Source organism: Struthio camelus, chromosome 3 (genome assembly GCF_040807025.1).
Source record: "Struthio camelus isolate bStrCam1 chromosome 3, bStrCam1.hap1, whole genome shotgun sequence".
NCBI lineage: Eukaryota > Metazoa > Chordata > Aves > Struthioniformes > Struthionidae > Struthio > Struthio camelus.
In genome coordinates this window covers 42472591-42486373 of record NC_090944.1, presented here as the reverse complement: position 1 = coordinate 42486373, position 13783 = coordinate 42472591, and the positions used below count along the sequence as shown (strand labels likewise).

At 42.2% G+C, this 13783-nt stretch overlaps 1 protein-coding gene across 1 annotated transcript in view; it reads right to left on the bottom strand.

Moving 5' to 3' along the window:
• Positions 1 to 9951, bottom strand: part of CD109 (CD109 molecule) — an 89028-nt gene extending 79077 nt beyond the window's left edge. Inside the window, exons 1-2 of the mRNA XM_068937561.1 lie at positions 9869 to 9951; positions 9308 to 9468 (exon numbers count right to left, since the gene is read on the bottom strand). Coding sequence (XP_068793662.1) covers positions 9308 to 9468; positions 9869 to 9948 — 241 coding nt within the window. The 5' untranslated portion in view covers positions 9949 to 9951. The remainder of the gene's footprint in view (positions 1 to 9307; positions 9469 to 9868) is intronic.
• Positions 9952 to 13783: the final 3832 nt, after the last annotated feature.

Here is a 13783-nt window from a genome sequence, read left to right as displayed (position 1 = left end):
AATTATAAATTACTGCTGTTTGTTAGGAACACAAGTTTTTAATACAACAGAGAAAACTTTCTTGGTTTTCAATCCAGTCTATGAAATTATGCAGGCAATTTACAATTAACCTCAAACCTAGCCCTTCACACAACTAAACTGGAAATTCATTTCATTCACTTACTTTTCAGTGATTATATATAAACATGCAAACTCACAGGCATCTGTCTGTAAACCTTGCCTTCAAGGCACTATTGGCCATTATTATCTCATGAACAATTGAATGGATAATATACACAGGCAAAACCACTGTAACTATATTTTGCAGCAGCTGCAGTTATTATACCCATTTACAACAGAGAGAAACGATACTTGGACAAAATGTGGCTATACTTGTTCATGTCAGAGATCTGGTGGTATTAAAACCATGAGGGTGGCTGCAATTGGAGCAAAATTCCAAAATCAAATCACCTTTTAAATTCATTCACTGAAAAAAAAAAAAAAAAAACATTTAGGCACTATTTAAGCTTCCTCTTAGAATAAGAGGGTTTTTTGAATCATTCTTCTTCTATTTTCTGAAAGACATTAAAAGTCCATGATGACAAGGCCACACAGTTTTTCTGAGACCTCAAAATTATTTAGATATATAAAAATATTACCAAACACTTCCTTCATTAGTAAATAAAGGCAATGTAATTCCCTAACGGTATAAAACAAGCACTTGGGACTCACACCTCCAGGAGACTGGAGAAGGTGGGGGCAAGGGGCCAGTCACTTTAGTGCACATTTTTCTGTTTAAATGCTTGCCTAGACTGCAGTGAATGTAGATGAACCAGCATCCTCTCTTGCCTTGTGCTATTCGATTTCTGCAGATGGGATCTTGTATCTGCCTTCAAAAATAGCCTAAAGCAGCAGAGCATGCGAACCAGCAATGACAAGGCAGATAGTCATAAGATTCTCACAAAAACAACAAAAGTCACCTGTGTATGACTAGAAAACCATTAATTTTCCAATTGTTTCCTCCCTCTGATGGTACTTCTATGATCCTCAGCACTTCACTCTGGGTTTCTTGTAAAGCAGATGTCATTAAGTAGATTGCCCTAGACCCATTTTGAGATCCACTCTCAGCTCCCACCTCATTCACTTTAAAGCTATCTTTTGCATACCTGAACAGCAATACCAGGTGTATAGCATTCTTCTGCAGAGACTTAACCCCAGTTCCTCCAACCTCTTCTCAAAGGCTTCCGGAACGTGCCAAGAGACTCTCAATGTCAAGTCAAAAGCCCATTTAGCCCACAGTCCTGTCTCCAATAGTGGTCAGGGATGCTCTTCAGATATCTGAAGAGCATCTCCTGACAGATCTCTGATCTTTTTCTCTGCTCTTCCCTAGAATTTCTCAGTTGGTTCTCATCCTCCTTGAGCAGTGATCAGAATCGGACACAGTACTCCACAGGATGCCCAGACTTGTGAAGACGACTAGAATACTTTCCCATATCTTACAGAAAATATTTCTGTTTATACATTCCAGTACAGCATTTGTTTTCTTTCTGAGCACCATACCACCCACAATCCAGGTACCAGGGCACTCTTTAAATAGTTCCTCCCCTTTTGTCACCTTAGTCCTAGTTAGTTGTGTTAATGGTCATATCACAATTGATTCTTTTAGTGAAGATTAAACACTTACTGCCTCTCAGCATCATCGACCAACGCCTTTCTCAGTACGTAGTGAACCACTTCCTTTGCTAGCCTTCCTGTTACTAATATTGTATTTAAAATATTTGCCTCATTATCCTTTACATTCTTTCCTATTCATGCTTTGGCCATTCCAATTTAGTCTCCCCATATCCATGCTATTCTTCTATGTTCAGCCTTTGTAATCAGATCTCATTTTCAGTTTCTACTCTTTTCTTTCCTTTTTTTGTTGTTTCCCGATCAGTGATAAGATCCCTTCTGTTACGTTAGGGATATATGCACTTATCCTTTTAATATAGATTTCCTAAGAAATTTCTTCCCCTGCTTCCTGTTCTTCTGGTTTCTGATAGAGTCGTACCTCCCAATTCCCTTTTCTGACATCACTTTTTTTCCCAAATGCACAGCCTTTACTTTGCTTTTCTCTCTCTTCCCTAAGAACTATAAAGCCCCTTCAGTTCACAGAAGCAATAGAAAGCTCCCCACACAGGTTTGTGTAATAGTCACTTCTCTCCAAGAATTGCCCCTCTGCCATGATTTCTGCTATGACGCAGTTATTCCATCCTGTGTCTGTTCTAATGCTCTGAAATAGTCTGTAACACTTGTTCTTCAGTGGGATACCAGTGAAGAATGTGGAGACTAAAATGACCTCACGGACAGAGGCATGTGCAAATGTGCAAGCCATAAGCTACAGAACTCTTCCCCTGAAGTTTCAAGCACCATCCAACCAGTAACATATAGCTGGAGCACTGGACACGAACGTTACTCTCATTTTTCTGCAATCTCCTTAATGGCCCGTTACCAATAAACTACTATGGACTAAACAACAGTCACAGAAATCTGTATTTCTTCTTTTACCTATTCCAGCAGTGTGAAAGTTATAATAGAGCTGTCTTCTCTAATAGCTCCCTTGTCTCCAAATCCAGTCCCAATATTTTTTCCCCAAAACTTTTCCTGTGCTCTGATTTTGTGTAGGTTATCTGCATGGGCTGACTATGTGACAAATTATTTTTCATGAGGAATAGTTATGCATATGTTTGAAGATGAAGGTCTTACACATGAAGACACGGTACTCCTGCTCTCCTGCTGCTTTGCTGTTTAGCCACTTACACAGAAGCAGCGTAAAAGGAGCTGCCCTGCTGAGCTGTCAGCAAAATCCTTCACTTGACTCAAAGTTTCAGGATAGATATTGTAGCCACTGATGAGTCCGTCACTTTATTCAGGAACAAGAAACAGAGGCAACTTAAGGTTAACAAAAGGGATAGGCATAGTCAGACCATTCATTCTAGTTTAGCTGTTACTTTACAACTTACTATTCCTCATGTTTTTCACTGTTTCACATACTGATGTGGGCAGAACCATACTATTAAGTACACAAAACACGCCTTCTGCTTAAAGCAAATTTTCCCTTTTGATGAAAGCAGATTTTCCAGTGTTTATCCACATGATCACTGCATGTCTGAGCTTGACAGACATTCTCTCAAACTCTGTCATGTTGCATAAATCTCAGCTGAGTATTGTACCATGCTCTAGCTCAGTTACCTCTGTTAAAAATACATTTATTCCATTCTAGAAGACATACAGAAAAACAGTGCAAATCAGTTAAAATGTACAGACAATTTACAGGGAAACCAAACTATGGAAGCTATTTAAACTAGATTCTTCAGTTCACAAAGTAGCTCTAATTTCACTGTGCTTTAAATACATTAAACTGCGCCTTAAGTACAAGAAGCTTTAACTAAATCTTACTCAAAGAATCAACACCACTTGTGCAATCAGGTAAACGATGACACCTTGTTAGAGGTTACAGCATTTTTTAAATCTAATTTACTTTTCATCACATATGCTACATGCTTCTTCCATGTTATTTTAAGTGCCGATAAGGAAAACAGACTGGTCAGAATTTCTCTGGATTAAAGTATAAGGCTCACTTGTATACTAACACATATTGCAGCGTTTGTGTAGCAAACCCTGCAAGACAACAGTCCTTTTTTATTTTTCTTTCCAACTGTTTTGCTGTAATTTATGGAAGCATTATTTGCACATATTATGTGCTATATAGCTGAATTCACTTGGCTATTGGCATCTTTTTTCCTAAAAACTGCCTTTTGGGACAACTTTATAATAAACTTTGGCCTGGCTGAAGAACCAAACGTTATGTTTACCGCAAAGGTGGCTGACCTACTGTCACTCTGCAATTGCCTTCAGTTCTGACTGGGGCTGGCGGGGGGAAGCGTTGTTTTTCTAGTACATTATCATCACAGTGATTGTTGGCTCCCTATAGCAGCGGTACTCCTGTCTTCACAAAACACTCCATAGCTTTGCTTTGGATCCGATGGCAAAGTGTGAACTCACGCTCTCCTTGTGACGCTTAAATTAGCAGCCCAAGTTAACAGCTAGCTTTTACACATGTATTTCACATACTCTCTCTATTCTTTAGAGGCAGAGGCGGATCCATTTGTTCCCTTCCTGTGTTCTTCTTGCCAATTCATACCAGATTTTTATTGATCCGCTACTGGATTAATATGTATAATGAGAGTCATCCTACACAGTAACCACTGAAAATCAAACCATCCATCCATAAAATTTAAGTTACCTTTCTGTTATTCTCATCATTTTCACTTGTTGACCAGAAAAGCCAGCAGCTCAAATTGTGTGTAAGCCATTACCGTCTTCCGCAGTCATTTTCAATCAGGGTAAGGATTTTTCTGATATTACAGCTTCACAGAAAATGTGTCACTGTTTGATACGGTATATGGATACAGCTTCAGTTATTGCTTTTGATTTTCCTTGGGTCTGCTGCAGATAATAGAAACTGCTCCCTCCTGGTGACACATTGACATGTGCTGTGTTTGCTTGCAGAAGTTCAGTGCGTCCGTTTGCACTACAGTTAATCTAATTAATTTAATTTCTGTACCAAAACACTGATTTTAAACAATTTCCCTTGCTGCAGCACATTTGGATTCTGATATGTTAATCCAAGGTCAGAATATCAGCGCTCGTTTCAACGTGCAGGCACACGCACGCATATGCACATGTGCTTTTTTTTGCTCACTTGCTCCAGAGAATACAGACTAGCAGCTTCTTAAATGAATATATTTCTGATCCCTCCGTCATATGAAAAACAAGTGAGAAAGGTGTAGACCATGCTACACTGCTACAGTCTTTCTCTCATGGTTTTCTCGAGAATCGCTCAGAACTCCAAATTTCATTTATAGCAATTTTTAAATGGTGAACGTTTTATCAATCATTATCCACCGTTACGAGGCAAATGTTTCTTGTATAAAGCAAGAGTTACGTTATATAAAGAAAAAATAACTGTGCCTCTAATTCAACAAGATCCTTTCATGAAGCTAACTCACAGATTTAAAGACAGGCATGGGTATCATTCTGAGCTGCTGCCAAAGAAACAGAGCACACGCTAAACACTGAGCAATTGCAGATGCACTTTCTTCAGCAAGTAGGCAATAATTCTCACGCTTAGGCACTCTGCTGGCCTGAGCCTGCCTGCAAGATTAAACAGCACTAATAAATAAGGTGTATTCAGCCTGCCATCCACCCTCAGCATCCAATTCCCAACTCCACCATCTCAGCTGTACCGTAACAAATGTTTGCACACCACATCAGGCAACCTGTCTGCCTAAAAAAATATTTAATAAAATAAAAACATGACTTCTCAGTCAGATCAGTTTCACAAAGCAGTTAATTACCTGCCTGCTTTTGCTGCCACAATGCAAGGAAAAACACACAGCACAAACGAGCCAGCTTAAGCAACATTGCCAACGAATGTCGCACCCGTCGCACCCTAACCAAGGCGGGCAATCAGTTCTGGCCCTCTGGGTATTTAGCATGGCCAACAACTACAGTTACACCCTGCCTGCCTCCTGCAATACTGCCTTGTACAGACATGTGGCAATAAAACTTGCCAAACTCATGTGCACAACAGGTAACCTAACGGGCCCAAATGAGAGACAAAGCAACGCTTCCTGGGCTCTACTACATGCATTGCTGACATAATTCAAAGATGAGTTTGTGTGCCTAAAGAAGTATTTGAGTTTTTTTTCCTTCAATTGCAACAGCTGGCCTAGTAAAACCTCCCTAAACCTTGCTTCATTTAAATCCTTAGACTATCATAGCTACAACAATACCGCTATGTATTTTACCATAAAGTTGTTTTTTTCTTTATAAAACAGTTAAAAGGCTTTAGAGTCTTACTGTAACAAATTGTTTCTTCCCTAAGTAACTCTTCATAATTGATCCATTCACAGAGCTTCCCAGGACACATTCCTTCACTCTACATGCTCAGGTACAGAGCAGTTCCCTTGCTTCTGGTGCTTACCACTGTTGCCTACATATTTGCGCACAGAGAGTAAAAGACTAACACATTACATTACTTGCCTTTACAAACCAGACGGTCACATACTAAATGTTAAGATTTTTACAAGAGGAAATACACTGCATGCATAGTACCAATTTCCTTTTTGCTGTTTCATTTATCAAGTAAAAAAGCACGGAAAATTCATGTTTATATAAAAGGGAGGTAGAAGATTCGAGATTAAGACTGAATGCACACAGTTTAAGCAACGCGTTATAGCATTTCCCCTTCTTCTACGTCCATCTGATATAGCACATATGCCTGTTCTGATCCCCCTTGATCCTCCCTGACTTCAGCAACTCCTAGTGTCAAACATCATTGTATATGCTGTACAGGTAGCTATGACTGCATATTTTCACATGCTTGGAATTACCAGTTACTTGTTTGTTTTTTAATGTTGAAATGGGCAACAACCGACAGGTTGAAGCTCATGCAAGGCTTACTGGACTTGATGTTAAGCAAAACAGAAGCAGGAAATAAAAGCCAGAATAGCTAGAGGAAGAAAAGACGACAACTTTTTCTTTTTTAAACAATGATGAGTTATCTTCTTTTTCCAAACAAAGTCAGAACAGGTTTGAAGAGGAATTGTGAACTTAAAAGGATTCGACCTCTGGCAAGCTGCATGTAAAGCAATTGATAAACAATATAATATATCTATCTCAAGCTTTTTTCTGCATGCTCAATCTGTTATGCCAACGCTTTTTGTGTAATTATTGAAATGGCATAATTTGCTGTATTTCACATCTATACTAGCACTATCCAAATATTCGTACCCTTAAGTGACCAGTAAATCTCAGGTAACAGACTTGTCTATGCTACCAATAACTGACAGTTAAGTCAAGGTCACAGCTGAAGGCAGAAAAAAAAATCATAAATTAAGCTGCAACCACATAAATCTTTACTTCTGTATTTATACTTTCCTAGATTGATTTTTCAAATGAAATTAAGTGTCCTTATCCAAACAAATATCCTACCATAAAACATTACTATATGATTCAAATGACTGTGGTACGAATCATTTTTTCATCACGGGCTGCCTCTTTATCAGGTTGACATTCATAGAGAAATTTTTTTCAAAAAGAAGGGATTCGGTTAATATAACTGAAGGGAACGAGAGTTACATTGTAAAATAAAATGATGCTGGAAATCAACTGCCCTGGCCTGGAAATTTCCTAAGCAGCTGGTAACAAGGCTTTTGGTACCTGTACAAGTAGATGGAGTTGGATGGGCTCATATCCCTTTTATTGGCTAAGTGTCCTGCACTTCACTGTCAAGAAATTGAGATAGAGACAATTAACGTCAACGGGTGTCTTTTTTCCTTACATCTAACGAGCAAGAGATCTAGAACCAATGGTGACAATAACATAATTTTGTAGCAGGCTCAACTTCTGGGTGAAGAGTACGGAAATCATGTTGCATACAGGGAGAAGCCATGTGAAGAACCTTCTGTCTGTTATCGCCACCTAGACAGAAGACTGCACCTCTCTTCAACAGGACTGTAGCATGACCGAAGCGTCACCAGGCTTTGAGCAGCTTGACTTAGAAGTAGTGTTTGACCTAACACTAACACCGAAGGTGACGAAAAGTATGTATGTCATAGCTCACCTTTGACACAAACTCAGTATTAACAGCATAATACATGTGAGTTATTTTCTCCACAAAAGAAAAATGTTCCTTCTCTGCTACTGAATCCTTCACTATGTCTAGCCCAATAGGCTCGCTCTGCACTTCTCAATAAGCAAAATCAAACTGTGGAATTTAGTACGTTATGAAAATAGACAATTGAGGACCTTAGGCATGACAACCAGCCTATTTCACTTACATATTTTTGGTGCTAGCAAATCCATCCTCCTAAAACCTTAGCCTTATATCACCACAATCATTGGTATCAGATTTGGACACTATAAATGAGCAATATAAATTTGATTGAAACTGAAATGAGCACTCATTTTTGTTTAAATTAGCCAGCGTACAACAGCAAATCTAGCTTAGCTTTCTGCTTTGACACTGGCTACAAAAGAACACACACCAATATAGAATTAGGCCGGATAATAATACCTAACTTGCAGTAAAACCTGCCAGTGCCTGGTTTTGGAAAACTTCAGAAAATTTGAAGTGGCAAGAAGAGTTTGGATCAGATATGCATTCTTGCATCATGGCACCCTGACATTTCGGATATGGTCAAATGTACTCCAGCACACCCAAAGCCTCAGGCTCCTATGCAGATAGTGGAGAAAGGTGGGCTTTTCTGAAGACTCTCAAATGAAGATGTGATCCTTCCAATTAAGGCATTTATATTAATTATAGCTCATTAATAGAAATATCAGTCAATAGCAATGAGGAAGAAATTCAGTATAGTAAGGTAGCTTTTTCTAAGACCTCATTCTGCTCCCAGTAAGACTCTCTACTTCAGATAAATAAAATACTAGAGTGTGGGTCTCATTTACATTGCTTCGTACCCACCTGGTAGCCAAAAGCAGTCTGAAAGCTGGGTTATTCAGACAAAAGATTTTCTTTCCCACAAGGGGAATGCTCAGGTGGGACAGAGGCAGCACAGCATGTCTACACTTCTGCTCTCTGCTGGCCTTTATGAAAAGGAGCAGTGATCAGAATGTCTCAGAACGGCCACAGTGTTCTCTACCAGTGTCCAGTGGGCATAAATTCATCAGGCTGCTCTTTCATCCACATAGCTTCAGTCCCCAACCTGTCCTAGGAATCAGTTCTTGACCGTTAAAACTTTCTGCTTCCTCAAATGCACAGGACTTGCAAGTAACAGTGTCTCATACGGTGAGCTGCTTTCTTCTGGCCCTCAGGTACTCCCTTTCTTAAGGCATAAGAAGCAGCGGGGACCAAATGCTTTATCAGCTCGTTTGTTTCAGTATTTTCTCACTTGCTTGGACCCTGAATCTTAACAATAAGCCTGCAAGAGGGACAATCTGCTTCTTCCTCAGTGGCCCCATTCCAGAGTACTTTTAGGCTCCTCAGACTTCCCATATCACCTCGCACTTCACTAATGTTGGATTATTTTCAGAGTTTGCAATGAGTTATCAACACCGACAGACAAACGACTCACTATCCAGCCCAACAGTCCACCTGCACACGGAACAAGCAGACTCCCGGATTATTTTTCCATAACTGACTTTCACTTGGTAAAATAAAGTTCGTATTTTAACACTGTTTACTAGCGATAGTATTCTGGGAGCAACAAAACGTTTGTGGGAGGAGGCAAACCTAAATCTTTCCGGAGTAATGCAATCGTCTTACCTTTCTCAAAGACCATTTCCCTGCTCAAAAGGGTCTTGTTATCTTTGATCACTTCTCCCCTTACGGTGACCTGTGCTGGGCTGTCTGGCAGCAGAGCTACCCCAATAGTCACGTTTGCCCCGGGCCTGATGTTCCAGGGAACCGTCACCAGAAACGTAGGTCTAGAAAATCCAAAGAGGCAGAAGGAGCAGGGAGAGAAATACAATCAAAAAAGTAGCAGTGTACAAGTAATAACGTACAGTACATCCACGAAAGCTCTTTTTACACTCCCCTTACTGCATTTGGAAGGCTGGAGGTGATGCTCATCAAGCGGTACTGAGAGCACCCAGCAAAACTGGAGGGAAGCAACGCTCAGGGCGCTTCCCTGCCGGGGGAAGCGGGTGCCTACGCACAGCCCAACGAAGCGCTGCCAGGCAGAAATCCCGGGCGGGCACAGACATACGAAAGCCTTTGGGGAAGCGCCGAGAGGCCGCGCGCTGCCCCGCGCAGGTTCCGCGCCGGCAGGGGAGGCGCGGCGCCCCGCGCACCCGCACCCCGGCCCCCCGGCCCGGCCCCACGTACGCGGCTGCCGCCGAGCTGCAGAGAAGGAGGAGGAGGAGGAGGAGGAGGAGGCGGCCGGCGGCGCCGCGGCCCCGCGCCATGGCGCTCCGTGCGCGCTGCTCGGCGCCCGCGGCAGCTCCGCTGCCCGCAGCCGGCACCCGCGGCGCCGCCGTGCCCGCTCAGCGGCGGCGGCGGCGGCGGGAAGAGCCCGGCGGCTGGGGCGGCGGCAGCGCTGCAAGGCGCTTTCCCGAGCGGGGGAGGGAAGGCAGAGGCAGCCGCTTGGCCCGAGCGTGAGTCACGCTCCGGCGGCAGCAGCCGCATGAGCATCCCGTTCCCGAGGGGCGTTCCCGAGGCCGGCCCGGGGAGGGAGAGGCGGGTGGCAGCTCAGCACATATGTAGTTTTCCGCAGAAATAGAGATCCGTGTCCATATCCACGGGCGCCTTTCTGCTCTCCGCACCCCGCTGCACAGCAGCCCCTGTACCCGACATCGTCGGGCAGATGTAACTGCAGAGCAAACTCCTAGAAACAAACAGCCTGCAGTAATGTTTTGTGCCTTGAGAGTCCAGCAAAAGTGGCAACTTCGTCTTCATTTTTGGAAACGGGCGTTTTATAGTTTTATATGGCGTTTTATAGTAAGGCTTTGCATTGCAGAGGTTTGGAGAGGCTTGTCGAGCCTGAGGTGTGCTGGCTGGGGCTCAGTCAGGCCTGCAGGCAAGCGGCAAAAGGGGATAACAACGCTAGCAGAAGCTCCAGCAGTCTCGTCGCTACTTCAGTGTGAACCAATCGGTAAATCAGTAATGTAACTCCGGCTGGAATGGCCTTTATGCCCAATATGTGCAAAATAAGGTTATGTACGCATATGCACCCTAACCCACTCTGAGACTCCAAAAAGTGCGTTAAAGCAGCTTAGGTGCGATTGCTCTCACTTAGCCCATACGGTGCAGCTCTGTAGACTAGACACATCTAACGGCATTTTGATTAATCTGAATCCTTCCAACCCTGCACAAGTCTAACACATTGAGAAATTCCACCCAGTACTTGAAGTCAGTCTCTTCAGAAATGCGGGGCTAGCGTATTCGACATTGTGTTATGTAAACATAAAAAATTGTCACAAGTAGAGCCCTAAATAGAAGCATTTCTTGATCATGTTTGGTTCTTACGGAAGTCAGCAATGAACAGCAAATGTACATAAAATGCCATGCTCTACCGGTATCCCAGCTACTCATGCACTCTTTTCATTTCTTTTAAATTTGCTTTTATAAGTTTTCATACCTCTGCTGATTCTGTTCAGTGTGCCAGTCTTTGTAGTGACAGGAGGCGAGGGTGCTGTCTCTGTAGATTGAGGGAAGAGGCGAGATAACAGCAGCCACAGGTGTTGCATGGAAAGTCAGTCCTGACAGCTCCTTACCTGGAAAAGATGTGTGCTGAGGCAAAGGGAAGCTGGGGAGATATTTTGCTGCTGCTATTCATAAGCCCTTAACTCACTGCCTGTAAGAAACTAGTGCCCCATCCCAACACTCCAGACTTGGATGATAAAGCTACTTGGCTACTGGAACACATTTTTCCAGGCTCTGGCACAGAGGTGAGCTGACACTGTACTGTGCCTGTCAATACCAGTTACCTCTCTCAGCCTCCAAAACTGGGTGGCCACATACAGACTTCCTACTGGGTATGGTCCATGGACCATGCTAACTCCCAAACCACACTAGAATTGTTCAAGAGAGCTGACCAGGCCAAAACCGTGCCAAGGAGAAGACAGTCAATGCCTAGTCCCAATAACATTTTCTGGCACTGTTTAACTTGTTAGTATGGATGTAGTCTAGAAGTCTGTTAGTGACAGTGCTTGCAAAACCTCACAGATTTTGCCCAGTTGTTCAACAGTGTTGCAGGATTCCATCTTTCTTTTTTTCCCTAACGTCTTGTTGCTTAAAGATACTTTTGTATATGTATTTGATCTCTTCAACTACAAAAACACCCATTAAAGAAATCCTACCAATTAGAACCCTAATTTCTTCCTAAGAGAAGAGACGGATTATTGATATTACAATTCCATCTGTCAGAGACAGGCTTACCGCCGGTAAGAAACGGGTAAACAGAAATTAAGTGTTTGATGCCGTTCCACAAGAGCATGCAGGCTCCATTTCTTAAAGGTACATCCTTTTACTCATAAACAAGTTAAATAAATGGAGGATAATCCTACTTCTTGGACATGTATGAAGCTTAACATTCTCTGAATGTACCCCTTTCATGTCCTTCCTCGTCTAAAATGCACCTTCCTCTTTTAGAATTACACTATCCTGCTTCCCTCTGCCTTGTTAGAAGATACTTATAAGTGCTTTCATCGTTTCATTTCAAAACTGGATAGACTATGCTGTATGTATGTGTAGAGGGTTTTCATGGTTAAACATACCATTTAGCCTACAGGAATTAAAAAATCAAATGTAGTACATAGGGATTGGTTAAGTTCCCACTTCAGCAGGAAGCTTAAACCACATAATGGCCCACTTTAGACATAATTCGGAGAGTCACTTCTTATCACCATCTAAATAAAATCTTGATTTTCAAAAGCGCTCCACAACTCTTAATTCCCATTGTAACATAAGCTGCAATTTCCCTAAAACCACCACCTCAACTGCTAAATTCTTTTATAAAATGTAGTCCCACTCTGGTGCCCAAATGAGACTAAATTCTATATCTGAGCAGGGTACAGTTACACCGTGTGTTGGTGCCAGTGAGAAAGCCAGCCTGAGGGTCTCTCCTCCCCATTCTGCCCTCAGTATCTCCCAGCTCTGCAGTCTGCAGCCTCCTCAGCCGTACTCTGCAGCCTGTACAACACAGTTCTCTTTGGAGAGGTGTTTATTTTGACCCAGATCATTTCATTTGCTATGCAGTCCCACATATGGTTTTCAGCATAACATATAGGTAGGAAACTGTGGAGAGAGAGTGGATATGAGGATAACAGGAAATTTTAAGGCAACTAACTTCAGCCCTATAGCCAGTATATGCTATAACTACACCATGTAACTCAAGATTCCTCTGCAGATGCTCTCTGACTGGCAAGCGCAGAGAATCAAAATGACTCAGGAGTAACTGGAAAATCAGCGCATTTATAAAGAGTTGGGCTAAGTCAGTATTGTATTCATGCTCGCTAGGTATTAAACTATTTGTTTAATATGGTGTACCATATTTGTTTAAGATGGTGTACCATCCAGCATTAGTGATTACAGGACTGCTACATTCCCCTACCCTGTTAATCTGTTCATTTCCGTTTACCAGCTGTCTACACTCGAATTTCATTACACAGTTAGATGTCATCATTTAATTTGATCTAGGTCAGACTGGTAACTCAAAGCAAAATGAGCAGTACTTCAGTTTTTGCTAGACTGGTCAAACTGAATCTCTGGGAAGCCTAGACTTGAAAAGTTTTTGCATATCCACTGGCTTCTATTACACTACACAATACATCCTCAGCTGAAAAAAAAAAAACTGTTCTTACAGAACAAGCAGATTAAAGCAAGTACATTATCCTTATTAAACTGCTAGGAGATCTGTGTTCCACTACACCAAGTATCTTAACTGGGATACACACAATTTTCAAGACTGTTGAAATGACCGTTTAGCAACGTCTCAGGCCTAAGTAGGTTTTAAATGCCTGGCTCTGACAAACACCTGAGAGATTAATTTGCGCACAGAATCACAGAATCACAGAATGGTTTAGGTTGGAAGGGACCTCTGGAGATCATCTAGTCCAACCTCCCTGCTCAAGCAGGGTCCTCTAGAGCATATTGCCCAGGATCGCGTCCAGACAGGAACTGGAAGCAGGGAAACGCACAGCAACGTACTGAGATCACCATGTGAGGAAAATCTGTTTGGGACCCGATTTCTGCATACTGGGAATAATTTTGAAAGTGTATAACCTAGCATGAAAGGATTTA